Below are 17747 nucleotides of genomic sequence, written 5' to 3'. Positions count from 1 at the left end.
AGCCCTTCCCCTGATTCTCTCCAGGGCCCACCTTTCCTCCGTGGTTTGGATGGCCAGAGCCAACGTTACTCATCTGGCTCCTGACATACTGACTTTTCAAGCTAGCTGAAGGACACCTTCTGCCTTCATACCTGTTTGCAAGCTCTCAGGACCAGCCTTGGTACCTAAGTTGTGACCACCTCATACTCACCCTTGGGTTTTGCTTCTTTGAAGATTTGGGGCAGCATGTCTTAAGTCTTGTTTTCTTTGGATAAAGTCCCTAAATGACCCTTTCTACTCTAGATTCATGTTTTTGGTCAAAGACATTTATTGCTATGAGTCTTTCAGATTATCCCTATAGTCCACAAATAATTTTTCTTCTCATTATTCCTTCCATTTAAAAGATTTTATTTTTCTTCCATGTATTCTGCTCTTCAAGCATAAGTCTACTCCAATCCTAGGGTCTCTACCTTTGCTCTTCTTTTTAGCCTGAAACGCTATCCCGCAGATTTGAAATGGTCGTGTATTGCTTCTAGGTAGGATCTCAACTCCAAGTCATTTCCTCAGAGACTCTCTAGGATCACCCTATTGGACCTCAGAGGCTATCATATACCCTGCTTTCTCTTCTTTATGTCACTGTCAGCTATCTTAAAGAGTCTGGGTCCATTGCCCCTAATAAACTGATGCTTTCATTGGAATGGGGACTTTTGTTTTGTTCACTGCAGTGCTTCCAATCATGATGCCAAGCACCATGCTTGGCACAGAGGAAACTTTCAATGAGTGGTTACTGAATAAATGATCAGTTTTCTAGTTCAGAATTATCTGTTCTACATACTCTCAGTTGACTCATTTTCCCCTTAATAAAACTCTCCCACCCACAAGCTCTCCAATCTTAGATCATCAAAAATCACTCTGGACAATCTTAAGACATGCACTCCCAATCAATATTTTGACAAGGCATTGGTTTTGGAATAACAGATGGTGAAAGGATGTATTTCTAACACATCAAAAGTTGGTCAGGGTCAGTCTATTCCTCCAGGTTTAGAGGCAGCTACAGGATGGATCTTATCAGATGAAGTCTTCTACAGTGTTCAGTGGGCAAAAAATCCAGCCTAGAAATATGTAATTCTGTTACTATGGATTTCTGGAATTCAAAGGACAATAAGACAAATTATCTTTGCTTTTAAGCTTGAAGAACTAATTATTTTTCTATGCAATAATGAGATATATATCGCAATTATAAGCTTTTTTTTTAAAAAAAAGTTGCCTTCTAGAAAGTGGCCCACTCATTTGGGTTTAACTGGTTTTTGTGCTCTCCTGCATGTATGGACTCATTCTGTGGCGATGGGAAGCTCATTAAAAGAGGGTCCAGAGTCCCCAAGTTCTTATACCCAATTAATCAACATTCTTCCATCCTGAATTACCTACTGTCTCCTAGAGACTATGTCATAAGTCTTCACAACTCATAATGACTCCAGATGGGCCTGTGTGTTATTTAGGAGGCTGTATATGAAAGTTCTGCTTTCTTGGTTGGGCTTTAAGTTCTAACCCAGACTTCATGGTTATTTCCCTTAAATTTCTGCCACCTCCAGTTTAGGAGGGCTTCATTTCATTCCTCAAGGGCTTTCCTGCTGGCTCAGCAGTGAGGAATCCCCCTGCCAATGCAGAAGATGTGGGTTCGATCCCTGGGTCAGGAAGATCCCCTGGAGAAGGAAATGGCAACCCACTCCAATATTCTTGCATGGGAAAAATGTCATGGACAGAAGAGCCTAGTGGGATACAGTCCATAGGGTTGCAAAAGAGTCAGACATGATTTAGCGACTAAACAACATTTCACTCCTTAACTGAATAGTTAATATGTATAGACAAATTTCAAAATAATGGCAAAAGATCAATAGGACATTACAAACCAATAGCCTCATGAGTACACTTGGGAGGAACTGATAAACTTTTCCTTAATATGCATTGAGTGTGAATCACATAAGTGTTCTATTGAAAGATCCTTCACTCAGTTTCGTCAAGAACTAAGGAATTTTCACACTTCCTTATACATTTACTCTTCTGTAGCAAATAGTTTTCTTCTACTAAAAAAATAAAAGATAACATGATTTGAGACAACAAACCTGTTTCACAAATCTAGCCAGAGGAAAAGCTGATAGTGAGGACATAGCACAGGGAACTATACTCAGTATAATAACTTATAATGAAAGAGAATATAAAAAAAGAATATATATATTTATATACATATGAATAACTGAATCACTTTTCTGTACACCTGAAACTAACACAACATTGTAAATCAACTATATTTCAATAATAATTTTAAATAATAATGATTTTTATTTTATTTTCTAAATAATAATAATTTTTAAAGGCAGATACATAAAAGCACTGGTTCTTAAAGAGGGTAAACCTCAACTAACCATGCCATTGTTATTTTTATTTTTTTAAAAAAACCAATATTTCTTGCTCATCCTTCATCCAGGATCCAGGTATCTATGCTATTTTAAATCATTCAAAAATCAAAAGGACCAATATTCAGTTATATCCAAGATGAAATTTGTTGTCATATTTCCCAATTTTAAAAAAAGTAACTGAGAGGGGAATCCTAAAATTCCTCTAAAGAAATAAGAGGCAGTTAGATACCGTGAGATATGTCAATAAGTTGTCACCTCATCGCAGTCACTCTTATCCAACTCTTTGGACTATAGCCCGCCAGGTTCCTCTGTCCATGGGATTTTCCAGGCAAGATACTGGAGTGGATTGCTATTTCCTCCTCTAAAGGATCTTCCCAACCCAGGGATCAAACTCATGTCTCCTGCATCTCCTGCATTGCAGGCAGATTTGTTGTCTGCTGAGCCATCAGGGAAGACTTCAGTATGGTGGCCAGTTACCAAATCATAGCCAGAGAATCAACAGCTTTCCTATATTTTGAAAATAATGGAAAAGGTGCCATTCCCAATAGTGTATATAAGAATAAATGTATAAAACCTATATTTACAAAGTGACACCTTGAAAAAAAATGGAAAGATATACTTGAAATAGTCAAGGGGTCCTATCTTCCTAAATACATCTATACATTTAATGCAACCCTAATAAAGACAACAAGATTTTCTTGGGAAACGATTAAGTTAAAACTCAGCCAGAAGAATAAAACTTACAAAAAATTGAAAATTTTTGAAAAATAACAGGAATTGGGTGGGTAGCAGTGAAGTAAACGTTACCAAATTTGCTTACTATGGAAATTTTCTCTTGGTTACCAATACAAGTCTATGTAACGAGATAATCCTGAAATACCCTCAGTGGATGCTATTATCATATACTAAATTGCAGTCCAAATTAAGATAGATTTTTTTTCACTTTGAATCAATGTGTTGAAACAACTGACTAGCCATTCAAACAAAATACCTAAAGCTGATTTCTCTCTTACCCCTAAAACAAAAATACACTGGAAGGACTTCTCTGGTAGTACAGTGGATAAAAATCTGCCTGTAAAGGCAGGGGACATGGGTTCGATCCCTGGGCTGGAAGGATTCCACATGCTGCAGAGCAACTAAGCCCATGTGCTACAACTACTGAGCCCGGGGGTGGCAACTACAGAGTTTATCTGTTGCAGATCCCAGCCTGTGATCTGGAACGAGAGAAGCCACTGCAGTGAGAAGCTTGTGTACCTCAACGAAAGAGTAGCCCTCGGTCTCTGCAACTAGAGAAAGCATGTGAGCAACAACAAAGACCCAGCACAACCAGAAAGAAGTTAATTATTTTAGAAAATACATTGAAGATGGACCAAAGACGAGATATAAAACATTGAAAGCTGTGAGAGTACTGGGGGATAAAAAAATGTGAGAGAATTGTTTTTCTGACATGGAGAAGACTCAAGACAGACATGGAGAAGACTCAAGACAGACACAAAACCGAGAAGCTGTGCAAGGAAAATGTTGGCTTATGCAAAGCTTTAAAAGATACTTGCCCCGCAGAAAAGATATCAAAGACAAAGTCAAAGATAAACTGGGAATAGTATCAAATATTCCAGCTAGGCAAAGAGCTCATTTCCTCAGTAGAAATGCTTAGAAGTCAATGAAAAACAGCACATAACCCAGTAAAACCAACGGCAGAGGGAATGACCAGAAAGTTCACAGCAAAACAAACAGGTTACTTAAAACCGGGAAAGACATTCAACCTCACTCAAAGTTTTTTAAAATGCAAATCTAAATGAAATCCCAGATTAGTAATGATGAAGCAGTATTAAATGCAGGATCAATCATGGAGATGTAAATTTGGGGCAGTCTCCTTAGGGATGTGTCCATTGTCTGAAACCACAATTTAAATTATGTGCCTTTTGACCTAAGGACGCGACTAGTAATTTATCTTGTAGAAAGACCTAAATTCAATAAAGGGCATCACTTTAAGCAGCTGTTTGAGTCATGGGTTAGGAATGTGGATTCTGAGTCAGGTTGTACCCAATTTTTGTGATCAGCTTTGTGACCTAGGGTAAATAACCTCTGTGTATTTCTGTGTCTATAAAATGGCAATACTAATATCTCCCTCATAAGGCTATCCTCATGATTAAAGAAGTTAATGTACCTGTATGGTGCCTAGAACAATGCCTGACCCACAGGCTCAGGTATTAGCTATTATGTTCATCATCATTAAATTTATAGGACTGCTGATAACGTCAGACATCAGAAAAGTCTTCCTTGATAGGAGAATAACCAGATAAATTATACCACTTACATACAAAAGACTTATTGGCAGGTATTAAAGAGAATTCTGGAGGAGGAAATGGCAACCCACTCCAGTATTCTTTTTGGGAAAATCCCATGGACAGAGGAGCCTGGTGGGCTCACAAAGAGTTGGACACGACTGAGCAACTGAGCACATTAAGGAAAATAAAGCAGATCTGTATATATTGATAAGGAAAGAACTATGTGAAATATCAGGCTTCCCAGGGGGCACTAGTGGTAAAAAAAAAAAACTCCTGCCTGCCAATGCAGGAGACAAAAGAGACACGGGTTCTAACTCTGGGTCGGCAAGATCTCCTGGAGGAGGGCATGGCAATCCACTCCAGTATTCTTGCCTGGAGAAGTCCATGGATAGAGTAGCCTGGTGGGTTACAGTCCATAGGGTCACTAAGAGTTGGTCACAACTGAAGCGACTTCTCACACACACACACACACACACACACACACACACACACACGAAATATCACCAAGTACTGCAAAGAGTCGACTCATTGGAAAAGACCCTGATGCTGGGAAAGATTGAAGGCAGGAGGAGAAGAGGACAACAGAGGACAAGATGGTTGATGGCATCACTGACTAAATGGACATGAGTTTGGGCAAGCTCCAGGAGATAGTGAAGGACAGGGAAGCCTGGTGTGCTGCATGCAGTCCATAGGGTTACAAAGAGTTGGATACCAGTGAGCAACTAAACAACAACAACAACAAAGGGAAAAACTGCTTGGGCAATGTAGTGTATGCTTTTGTGTTCCTGAAAGAATAATCCTCATAGGAAAAGACAGACTGAAGAGGAGTTTTTATGAATGGATTTTCTAGAAAATTTGAGTTTTCAATCATTCAGCCCAAGATACTTAAGCTTGTCTATATGTCATTGGCTTCCTTGGTGGCTCAGATATCATTAACATCATTCCAGGTGCTGGGGAGATAGTTTTTATTCCACAGTATTCTATAATCTAATTCTTGTTCAGGTTTGCTGTTGAGCTCCCCAGTAAAATACAACCCCAGTAAGTCATGGAAACTGCTCAGTGTTATATGGCAGCCTGGATGGGAGGGGAGTCTGGGGAAAAATGGATGCATGCATATGTATGGCAGAGTCCCTTTGCTGTTCACCTAAAAACTATCACAACACTGTTAATCGGCTATACCCCAATACCAAATAAAAAGTTAAAACTATAGTAGGGAAAGAGGATTGAGGGGACAGCAGTCGGGTGAGTTTTAATTAGGGAGGTTAGAGTAGGTCTCACTGGGAACATAGCACTTGAGGGGATATATCATTTAATCTGTAACGGTCACGCTTTAACAACAAAACAAAACAAAAACTTAAAGTGAACAACTCTGTATTATCCCACCTCCAACTCAGGCAGCTGACTTAGAAAGTTCCACCATGTTGGCTGGAGACCTTTCCTGTGACTACGCCTGAGAATACAGCCTCAGCCTCATTTCTAGAACGAAGCCTCCCTCACCGCCAAAGCCACGTTCCGTCAGCAGCCTATTGCCCACGCTCCTTTCACCCGCCAGTCTGGACAGCAGCTCCGAGAGTAACCAGATCAATGCCCTTAGCAGATAAGAAACCAAAGGTGAAGTTTGAGTCATGGGGCCAAAGGGTACCCGAAATTGCATCTTTCATCATTCTCAGCAGTTGCTGAAAACAGAGGCTGGTGTAACATCCTGACTACAAGACTACAGATAACTTCCCAGCCACTCACCAGTGCCCAGGTGCTCAGGCCACTGCCTGGCTCTAGCCTCTAGCCTTCTCCACCACACAGGGCTGGGTTCCCAAACCTCAGGGGCTCTTCTCACCTGGGGACCTGACACCCAGTGCGCTCTAAAACACACACTGCCTGGGATGTCCCAAGGCAGACAGCCAAGGGCCTCTTTTTTCCCTACCACAGGATTATTCATGTGGGGCCAAGCAGAAAGACACCATTACCAAATGGGGTCCCTGTTAAAACCCCAAGGATAGTGAAGAAGTCATTTCCAGCCATGGAAAGATTCTAATTAAAATAATGAAAACAGAATAGATATACCTGTCCAGTCTCCCAGGCCTTGCTGTTCCTAGCCCAGTTCCCAGGCCATACCCAACAGTTCCAGTTTGTTGGGCAGCTGGCAAAGAGAAGGGGAGGGCTGGCCTTGGGACAGGTCCCATGGCCCACTAACTGTAAACAAATCCTTAGGGTTGCGATGTATACACACTGGAGATGTCTCTGCTGCCAAATGGCACAAGAAAAGCTATGGTATTGGAGTTGAATCTGCTCAGTCCTTGGGTTTGGGTCTTGCGTGTTTCCTGGGGCTCAGCAGACAATTTGGGCTGCAAGCACCCCTACGCGGAGACTATCTTAGCCCAGAGTGCCAGAGAGTCGTCCTCCGCTTTCACTCACCATTGTCACATGTTTAGAGAAGGGCAGGGTTGAGGGGGGTGATCTGGGGAAGGAAAGAGTTTGCAAAATTCAACTTCGCAATGAGCATGACGTGCGCCTATGCCTAGTGGGGCAGGGAGTGCAGGTAGGGATGGGGGCAGAGTTGCCTAGCCCTCTTTAGAAATGCCACATCTGGGACTTCCTGCCATAGCAAGGGCAACACTCAACAGCCTGACCTGAGTGAGGTCAAGCTTCATTCATCCTGCAAGTATACAAATAAACAAGTACTTACTGTTTGCCAGGCAGTAGGTTCAGCAATGGGGAAAGTACATTCAGAGTTCCTAGTCCATCAGGGGATAAAGCCACTTCCCCAGGCGGGAAACAAATGTGCTGTGAAATGTACCCCAGCTCTGGGAGCATCTGCTGGGCTGGACAAAGTGTGTGTGTGGCAAGAGATACATTTATCCTCTGTGCTTTAAATTTACATATCATTTCATTTGAATAAGGCAAACTAAGATTTTGTTTGTATACACTGGTGTATATCCAGCAATGTACCTGTGTATTCAGCATTGTGCCGTGTGCAGAGGGCCAAACACTTAGAAGACACAGCTCCTGCCCTCTGGGGCCTTATGGGTCCATCAAACACTAAAAGCACTCATAGAAGGATGCAGTGTGGAAGAGGAGCTAATGAATTTGAAGAAGAAGCCAGTGTAGACTGGAGATGGTGGAGGTACCTCCAAGGAGCACTAGCTCCTCAAGGATGTGTGGTCCTTGATCCCCTGGCTTTACTGCCAATAGCCTTTTGTCCAGGGTCAATCAAGGATGAGCACACCACGAAGGAAGCCAATGGCTGCTAAGACCCCAAATATGACCCCAACCATGACCCCAACCAGGGTCACTGTCGCCAAACCATCTTTCTCCACTGTTGTCTATGTCTCTCCATCCACTCTTCCACGGCAAGAGTGGTCACCACATTAGGCAGGATAAACCTCCGGGAAGAGAGGAAGAGGAATACCCAGATGTTGGGTAAGAGGTGGGGCATGGTTGGAGACACAAGAGCAGGACAAGCATGAAGGGAAAAGGTGGATGAAGGGAAATGGTGAAGAGGCACTTCTGATGGGGGTAGAGGATCTGCCTTTAGTTGAGAGGGAAAAAGAAAAGACTTTCAAATGACTGAATAAGACAGTGGAGCCTGGTATAGACACTGCAGCACAGGAGTCACTCAGTTCCCGAACACCAAAGAACCTTGGGGTGCCAACCTTGGCCAGTTGGGTTGGGTAAAATTTACCAGGAAAGCCCTCATTAAGTCAAATGCCAAAATCATCTTACCTCAGTCCACGAGGATAGTACAGAATAGTTGCTGAGCCACTCATAACCTGGTGACAGGCGGTGACAAATCCCACTGGATCTCAGATAAACTCAGTCAGCTTTGATCTACTACTGCGCTTCCAACAAGTCACAGTCCAGCAGCTCAACCCCAAGGAAAGCCTTGCTTCATTAAACATTTCCAAAGGCCTTCCAAGCTTATTGCTGACCGAGTGAATTATGAGAGTGTGGAGGTCAGCAGAGCCAGTACCGTCCGCCGGAGTTGATAAGAGCCTGTACATAGATAGGCTTGACAAAGTGCTAGGACTAAGTCACTGCAGGCCAGGATAAAGATAGGCTGATGCAAGAGGTTGGGAAAGAGGCCTCTTTGCAGAATTAGTCTTCACACTACTGGTTGGGCCAAAGGTCAGGGCTCACCGGACTCAGTGTGCAAGTGGCCTCAGGCCACACCACAGGGAGGGAACACAACTCCACCCAGCAGCAGATAATTGGATTAAAAACTTATTGAGTCTGTCCTTGCCCACCAGAACAAGACCCAGTTTTCCCCACAGCCAGTCCCTCCCATCAAGAAGCTTGCACAAGCCTCTTACTCTCATCCATCAGAGGGCAGACAGAAAGAAAGTCACAATCACAGAAAAATTAACCAGACTGATCACATGGACCACAGCCTGGCCTAACTCAATGAAATTATGAGCCAAGCCATGTAGGGTCACCCAAGACAGATGGGTCATGGTGGAGAGTTCTGACAAAACATGGCCTGCTGGTGAATGGAATGGCAAACCACTTCAGCATTCTTGCCTTGAGAACCCCACGAACAGTATGAAAAGGCAATGTGCAAACAACAAGCTTTATTCCGCAAAGTCTCAGCTCCAGTGGTAAACTTTTAAGGCCCTATCCTTTCCAGGTACCTGAGTATCAGCACTACCATCTACCAGATAGGTGGCCCTGTTTGATTTCTCCTAGTTTGACAGTTACTTAATGTCACTGAGCATCAGTTTCCCTCCATTGCACTCCAGAAGGGGCAGTTTAGTATCCTTGCTTTGGATGAACCTTCCAGTACACTGTCTGGCACATGGGAAGCCCTCAGTGAAGATAAGCTTCCTTTTTCCCCTCTTCCACTTACCTTGACATCCAACTCCTTGTCAATATCAGATGTTCTATTTTGAGACGTCCCCAAAGTGAAGAGTTGGTCATGGACTTTGTACTGTAACTTCCCTTCGACTTATATGCAAATGTCTTACCATCTCCTCATTGGCATTCAAACAGAGGATTTCTAATTGGAGACCATGTGGTCTCCCTCAACCTTGTGAAACTCCTGCATCCTCCCACAGCCACCTCAACCTCTTAGAGTAGAATGACCCATGGAGAGACCCAGAGATCTACGACCAGCTCCCCAACAGAGGGTGGGTACCATGGCCTGGCAACAGCAGTCCAAGGGCTGCCTAACCTTCCGAGCTTCAAAGCTCTTATTTATCTTAATGACATGAATTAAGAACCTGGGAAATACCAGGCTCTGTGCCAGGGGAGGAATGAGAAGTGCATTTCTGATCTCAGGATGCACAGTTATACAGGGGAAGAAATAGACCAGAATATATTTACAGCAGGGTGTGGTGAGAGTAAAAGCGATGGCTGACCTCAGGGCTGCTGGAGACACGTCACCCTGGCAGGATGTGTCCAGACATGGGTCACCTGAGGTCACATCTCAGATGGGAGTCAGTTCATCTGCTGGCCAGGCATATGAGACAGACAGAAACAGAAATCACATTCCTGGTTTCTGAGAAATCTCCAAATCCTAGTTTAGGAATTCACCTGCCAAGAAGTGGGAGTTTTTTGTGTTTTTTTTTTTTTTTTTTTTTGGCTGGGCAGGGGCAGGGTGGGGGGAGGGAGGGAGGTGGCTCAGAGGTTAAAGCATCTGCCTGCAATGCAGGATACCCGGCTTTGATCCCTGGGTTGGGAAGATCCCCTGCAGAAAGAAATGGCAACCCACTCCAGTATTCTTCCCTGGAGAATCCCATGGATGGAGGAGCCTGGCAGGCTACAGTCCACGGGGTCTCAAAGAGTTGGACATGACTGAGCAACTTCATTTTCACAATCACGTAACTTTATAAAATGAACCACTTAAAAGTGAACAATTCAGTGGGCACTTAGTACATTCATAATGTTGTACAACCACCTCTATCTAGATTCAAAACACTTGCGTCATCCCCAAAGGAAATCCTCTCCCCATTAAGCAGTTACTCTCCTTTCCTCCCCATCCCTGGCAACCACTGATCGATCTGTTTTCAATTTCCATGGACGTGAAGGGGGAGGATTTGCAAAAAAGAAATTTCTCCTAGTTTGTTACTCTTAGGTCCATGCACTAAACTAGACTCATCAGAAATGGAGACAGAGTTTGCCCTCAGAACAAAATGAGCCAGATTCCACTCCAGTCTTTTCATACTGTATCCAGTTTGTTTCCCAGTCTTGGTTTCCCCATCTACAAAAAACCATACCTACCTATCACAGGACTGCTTTTGAAGATCAAGAGATGAAAGCCCCATAAAACAGTAAACACAGCACTGCCCCCACAGTAAATAGTCAATGAATGATAGCTGTATTATTTGCATTCTAGAAAAATATCAACCTAAAAAGTCTCTAATAGATATATGAAATCAATATCTACCTACCTACCTACCACCTAGGTCACCATACATAAGAATCTTTTTATAAATGAAAATATCTAGGAAATGCAGAGAAAGGCTAACTCTACACAGAGGTGGATGGAACATGTCTTTTAGCATCACACGGACTGTAGCGTCAATTCCAGTTGACAACTGGGTTCACCTCTCTGAGCCTGCTCTCTTCACCACCTATCTCCTAATATTGTCTTAGTTAATGTCAGAGTACCCATGATGATCTGGTGCTTAACTGGCTTCCTATTCCCTCTCCTGCTTCGTTTCCACATACTTTCTCCTTCTCTAACCCCCAGCCTACTTCTTGTATCTGGAGCCCCCACTACATGTTTAGCATTTAGGCATTCAATGATACACTGATATTATTTTAGGTGTCATTGCCCCCAGAGAGTTAGAATATGACTTGGAGAAAAGATTATTTTAGGTCAGGACCTCAACAAATACACTTGGCTGAAGCATCCTGTTTGGTCTGGATAATGTTTAGAAAAACAAACAAACAAAATGTTACATTGAGTGAGTGAAGTTGCTCAGTAATGTCTGACTCTTTGCCACCCCATGGAGTGTAGCCTACCAGGCTCCTCAATCCATGGGATTTTATAGGCAAGAATACTGGAGTGGGTTGCCATTTCCTTCTCCAGGAGATCTTCCTGACCTAGGGATTGAATTGGACTATGTTTATCTGGGATGTGCCTGCCTTGCATTCTGTCAGACTTCCCCACCCGACCTGCATCTTATTTCGTATCATCTACTTTACTTGGCTGTATTGCCTGTCTGTTTTATAATTATTTGTGACTCTTGTTTTATTTCTAGTTGTGCTCCTTTTTTTGTGCCAACTGCATAAGTGATATTTACAAGATATTATACATCTCTTCCAAGACATGTCAGTGTTCAAACCTCAAATATTTATCAGCTGGAGGGAACAACCATGAAGTAACTCCCATGCTGGAATATAGAGGGCGGTATCACCAAAACCAATGAGTCCTTTTTAAAACTTTTTAACTGACTCAATCTTTTATTTTTAAATTAAATTAAATTTAGCTTAATTCTATTACTTTTGAAGACTACCAATTACCTATAAATCAGAGTTTAGATTCAATCCTGCTTTTCAAATCACCAAAAAGACGAATACCCACAGAAGGGAGTAAGCCCCAATCATGGAATCCCTTCCCAACACTCACCCCTTGAAGGCCAACTTGTGGCCCTACCCCTTAAAACAGACCCAGCTTCATCCAGAAAGCATTCATTCCATCCGTCATACATCTAGCAGATCTTCCCCTTGGAAGGTCTCAAAATCCATCAGGAAAATCGAGGGCACCCTCCAGCCCAGATCCCTAGGTTGGGAAGATCCCTTGGAGAAGGAAATGACACCACTCCAGCATTCTTACCTGGGAAATTCCATGGACAGAGGGACCCGGCATGCTATGGGGTCACAAAGAGTCAAACATGACTCAGTAGTACCCTTCTCTTCCCTCCCAGTAAAGCCCAGACGAGCTACAGGCAGAGCCTCAGGCCCTCAAAAAGGGGTCTGGGTTGTGGTTCCCTTTTCCAAGAGAGGCAGGAGAAAAGAAAACCAATTCCTGCTCCACATTCCTCCTCCCCCTTGACCTTCCTGATGAAGAGGGTTTAAAAAAGTCCTTCAGAGACCGCAGAGAAAGCAAGTACCAACACGTGCTTGGGACACAGGAAGTTCCAAGCTCTCCAGAGCTGGGGGTCAGGATGCCCCCCAGGCTTCTGCCCCACACCCACAAGACCCCTTGCTAAATACACCTCCAGCTGCCCCCTTACCCTGTGAAGGGACCACATCTCTTGGTGCTCCCAGGGAATGGAGCCTCCTGGTTCTGAGTCCCGTGAGTCCTCACCCCTCACCCCAGCTCCTCCAGGGTCAGGGGGGCTTCAGAGCATCCCTGCAGGCTGAGGATCTCTGGTTCCAAGCTGTCAGCCCCGAGTCTGAGCTGCCCTGAGTCAGGAGTCAGGCTACAGCGGGCTTCTAACGTGCTCGGGGACTTCACTTCCTGGTTTTTCTTTCACAACAGAAAGTGGAAGTGTTCTGATCAGAAGGAGAAAAGCCGCCAAAGCTCCCCTGGCTGGGTTTCAGAGCCTTTACTGGCAGTCCATGAGGGCTGATAAAGCAGCCAGCCTGCACTCACAGAACTCACGCTCTGTCTGCCTGACGAGGGAGAACCAGACGGAGATGATGGAGGTGCCCCACGCAGACCACCCCTGTCAGAAAGGTGAGACCCCTGCTGAATTCCCGGGACAATGTGGTCCAACCACAGGGCACCTCGGCCCTCACATCCTTTCCAGGACCATGGGGAAACCTGGAGGCCAGCTCTGCTGGCCAGCCATGCACGCTGTCGCCTCTCCCCAGTCCCTGCTTGCCTGCCTCCGATCCTGGAGCTGTGTGGAAAAAGCCAGCAAAATGAGTATGTCAGGAACCTCAGGGACAGCCACGGAGAGTCTATTTGTTTCCTGTGACACATTCTCTTCAGACCTCCAATGTTTAATTAAAAATGTTTGCTGCTGGCACCCTCACCTCCCAGATAAAATCTGAGAAATTGTAAAATCAGGAATCCACAAGCACATATGCCGCATTAGCTGTCAGACTGATCCTGCATCTCGCAGGAGGCTCTGAAAAACTTGACGGTGCACTCGTGAGACGACAGTGAAAAGGCAAACTACTTCTTGATATTATTATAAAAGGGGCTTCCCTGGTGGCTCACTGGTAAAGAATCTGCCTGCAATGCAGGAGGCACAGGTCGGATTCCTAGGTTGGGAAGATCCCCTGGAGGAGGAAATGGCAACTCATTCTAGAATTCTTGCCTGGGAAATCCCAAGGACAGAGGATACTGGCGGGCTATAGTCCATGGGGTTGCAAAAGAGTTGGACATAATTTAGCGACTAAACAATAACAATTATTATAAAAATTGCTTTGAATGTGAAGACACCTTGAAAGGGTCTTGAGGACAGGGCATCAGGACCCATAGTAGTCTCATCGGATTCACCTATGGCTGTGGCCTCAGAAGGGCATGGGAGTTTCTATTCTCAGATTTGAAGGCAGAAAAAATGAATTCTCCTACCTCTCCCCAACCCCACCTCTCCCCACCACCTCTGAGACACCCCAGAATTAAGCAGCACTTTCCCTAGCCTCAGTCCCTTTAAGAAGGCTCAACATAAATCCAACAAGGGCTCAGGTCTTCTCTAGAGATGTATTAGGAGTCCTTCCCTACACAGAGGAGTTCCTCAAAGCCTCCAACCATAAAAACCAGAGTGAGCTATGTCCCAATCTCAGGGAACCTAAGAGCTGGTCCCTTGACCTCATGGGATCCCACTTTAGACATGGAAGAAGGCTGAAGTAGGTTAGGATGAGGGTGCCCCTCCCCCGCCCGCCTTTCCATCTTTGGGTTCATCTCTTGGCTGGAGGAACACTTGTCTTTGCTGAGTTTCTGAGCTCATTTCCCCAGGGGCAGCTCCCTCCAGTGAAGAGCAGAGGGCAGCAGAGTGGGTGTTGAGTCTCAGCCATTCTCATGCTGCTGGGCTTTTCCCTGGGTGCTGTCTTCTTTTACCAACCAGATGAAGAGCTTAGGGCCAGGAGAAGATGGTTTCCTCCAGGATCAAACACTGTCAAGTTTGGAAGAGTCTGGGTGGTTCTAAAGCTCTAGCACCTGGAGGTGCATTCTTGTTCAATCCTACACACACCAGGGACACTGCCGAATTTTGAGGGAACGATGGACAGTTTTCACAGCACTCAAGAACTCTGCATCAGGCAGCATACCGATTGGGACTCAGATTCTTGCCCCACCGCCTCTTAGCTATGGAGCCTCTTTAAGAGCCCAGAGGCACATTATTTACCTGTGATAATGGGAATAATACCCCTTACCTTACAGGAGGTAATGAGCCAATGTATATCACACTTCTAGTACAGACCTTAGCATTGGATAGCAAGTCTGCTAAGGGTTTCCTTCCCTGCTCCCTTCCGAATGGGAAGGGCTGCAGCTGTCGGATGGCATTTCCAATCATACAGACATTTCAAAATGGAAGATGAAGGAGACCCACATCTTGGCTTTGGCTATAACTCTTAAGGCTTTTAAGTCTGTTTTATTTGCACTTAGTGAAATCAACCACTCTTTTTTCCAAGTCCATCTCCTGCTAGCAGTTTAGATTCCTTCCACGTCTCCACCCACCTTTTGCAGCTGATTTTTTTTTTTTTTTTTGCCTCCCTTGCAGGTCAGCTAAGATCACTACGCAAACAAATGCTATTTCATGTTGTAATGAGCCTTAGGCTGAGAATAGGCACACGTCCAACTTTCTTCTCCCCTGTCACCCCCATCTCTACTATCCCATATCATATAAGCTATACAGCAGGTAGCATTATTGCAGTTTTTACCTTGTAAGAGTCCGCTCACTTCTGGGTTCCAGGAAATGTGCCCCTCACAGCTGTCTGTGCTGGTTCAGCACCACATTCAGGAGCCTCTGCCTTTTCCTCAGCGCTGGAGTCGGGACCACACCTGAAGCCAATGTGTATCGTACTGAGAGTAGCTAACCAGCTCTCCTGGAACCTTTGAACCTATTGCAATAGAGGTTCAAAGGTAGATGTTACCTATTTAAACACTTGCACAGTAACCCCTGGCAGTGAGAAGTGTAGGATTTGGCAAAAGGTTAAAGCAGGAGATTGTTATGCAATGGGCTTTAGAGGAAGAAAAAAAAAGGAGAGAGAGAGAGAGTGAAAGAGAGAGAGAGAGAGAGAGAGTCCTCAGCTCGGAAAGCTAAGTTTTAACAAGCAAAACCTTTTATAAAGCCCATACCTTGGGGAAGGGGAGGAGGTAAACCAAGTTTTGCACCTTCATTTTTGGGCAGAATCCCTGAGATTGTGATAGGAAAAGGAAAGTCTAAGTAACAAGAGGGGAAAAGTGCTCCTTGATTTTAGGAGGAGAGAAAATTGAGACACCACTCTAATTGGCTCCAGTTATAATGTTAAGATTTGGATAAGCAGAGGTCTGTCTTTTAGAGATAAGCCTTCTTCTGGGATGGGCTGGTGACCCCTCTAGAATTACAAGGTTTTCAAGTCACTCTAGAATCTAGACAGAGGGACAGGCATAGCTGGGTAGGATTTAGAACCCAGAATGATGGGTACAGCCTGCACCACCCACAGCTGAGCGAGCACTGAAGAAGCAGGGTTGCTAAGGCATCACAGTTCAGCCTATCCTCCTCTTTCCATTTTAAAGTCACTAGTCACCAGTCTCCAGTCCAAAATCTTTGAGACTGCAAGGCATCATCACTAAGCAAAAATGCTGGATGGGCACGCAAACAACTCTGGAGAGCGATCTCTATTTTATAGGTGAGGCCGATGAGGCCTTTTCAGGTGAAAAAAATCACCCACCATCATGCAGTCGGTTAGCAGTCAAGGTCAGACCTGACCCAGAGCCGCAGACCACCACCGCAGAGCCTTTGCATGGTGCTGCTTTGTTGCTACATGTTCCTTTCACCACTAGCAGACCTCAAATACCTGAACGCTTTCTGAGTATCAGGCCTGCAGAAATTCGGGGAAATGCTGCATTAGGTTTCTTCTCACTGAATTTAGTCAGGTGACCAATATCTAAATCAGAAGCCAGCACCACTTCCTGCTGGTTCGGCCTGGAGGAGTCAAGTCCTCATTAACAGGAGGTTAGACCATCTAAGAGGTCTTAGATGGCCAGAATCTCATCCAGGCTGTCGGCACATTAACTCCACAGACTCCCTTCTTGCCCCGCAGCCCTAAGCCTGCCCTAGGACCTGAAACAAAAAGTCTTCTAAGAGGTAGCTTAGAGAAAGATACGGTTCAGTGGGAGCAGGGGGCGGGATTCTCACTTGATGGGGGTGATGTCAACTTGTGTTAAGTAGCAACCCACTGAACGCCTGCTGACACCACACTTGCTGGAAAGCATGAGGCTCTGAGTGGTTCCCAAACTCCAGGGAGCCATACAGTTCCCTGGAGAGCTTGTTATGTTGATAGCTGGGCCCATGCTGGCATTTCTGACTCAGTGGGCCTGGGTCAGGGCCCTAGAATCTGCATTACTAACAATTCCAGGTGATGTGGAGGCTGCTGGTTTGGGGACACACTTGGACCACCACTACTCCAAGCAGCCACCCCATCTTCCACGGTCTCAACTACTGGACTGTTAAAAAGTCTCAACTACTGGACTGCATAGGGTCATTTTGGCTCTGGTGACCCTATAACTGGGAGGACAACTTGGCGCAGAGTGGAACTCACGATGTGCCCTAGAAGAGAGGTGACACCCAAGACCAGCGAGGAGCCAAGACCAGGAGGATGCTTTGACACCAGCAGGAAGTATTGCCTCTCACTCTTCTTTATGTAAATCAGTGCTGGCATCCCAGCTGGATGACCCATGTGGGTATTAGTGTGATTTAACAACCATAACTTTATTCTCCAGGGCACCTGAGACCCGGAAAGGTGAAGCAGGCAGCTAGGGTGAGTCATCAGTTTAGAAGGAGAGGGGAGTCCCGAACCCAGGCTTCCACTGCCTAGCAGGCCACACTGTTTCCAGATCAACTATGGTTTCCTACAGCCTCTCTCTTCAAAAACCCACGTGTTCGATAATGCTTTGCAACACCCTCCACGTCTCCCTTCACATAGCCATTTGCATTGAGAAATCAATAAAAACCAAGCCCCTTGCGGG

General features: G+C 44.9%; 1 protein-coding gene across 5 annotated transcripts in view; it reads right to left on the bottom strand.

Annotated features, from left to right (window-relative positions):
• The window catches only part of ACSL5 (acyl-CoA synthetase long chain family member 5), a 49083-nt gene extending 33451 nt beyond the window's left edge, over window positions 1-15632 (bottom strand). Inside the window, exons 1-2 of one of the 5 annotated variants that reach the window (XM_061162642.1) lie at window positions 15458-15632; window positions 10036-10126 (exon numbers count right to left, since the gene is read on the bottom strand). Coding sequence is in view for 1 of the 5 variants with exons in the window: in XM_061162644.1 (XP_061018627.1) it covers window positions 12859-12876 (18 nt within the window). In the remaining 4 variants the exon portion in view is untranslated. Of the gene's footprint in view, window positions 1-8404; window positions 8531-10035; window positions 10127-12858; window positions 13087-15457 lie in introns of those variants that run through there. The other 4 variants (XM_061162640.1, XM_061162641.1, XM_061162644.1 and 1 more) reach the window with 4 other exon arrangements.
• Between the last annotated feature and the right edge of the window lie 2115 nt (window positions 15633-17747).

The sequence above is a fragment of the Dama dama genome, chromosome 15, assembly GCF_033118175.1.
Source record: "Dama dama isolate Ldn47 chromosome 15, ASM3311817v1, whole genome shotgun sequence".
Lineage (NCBI taxonomy): Eukaryota > Metazoa > Chordata > Mammalia > Artiodactyla > Cervidae > Dama > Dama dama.
The sequence above is the reverse complement of the archived record's forward strand: the minus strand, read 5'-3'. Positions and strand labels throughout refer to the sequence as shown.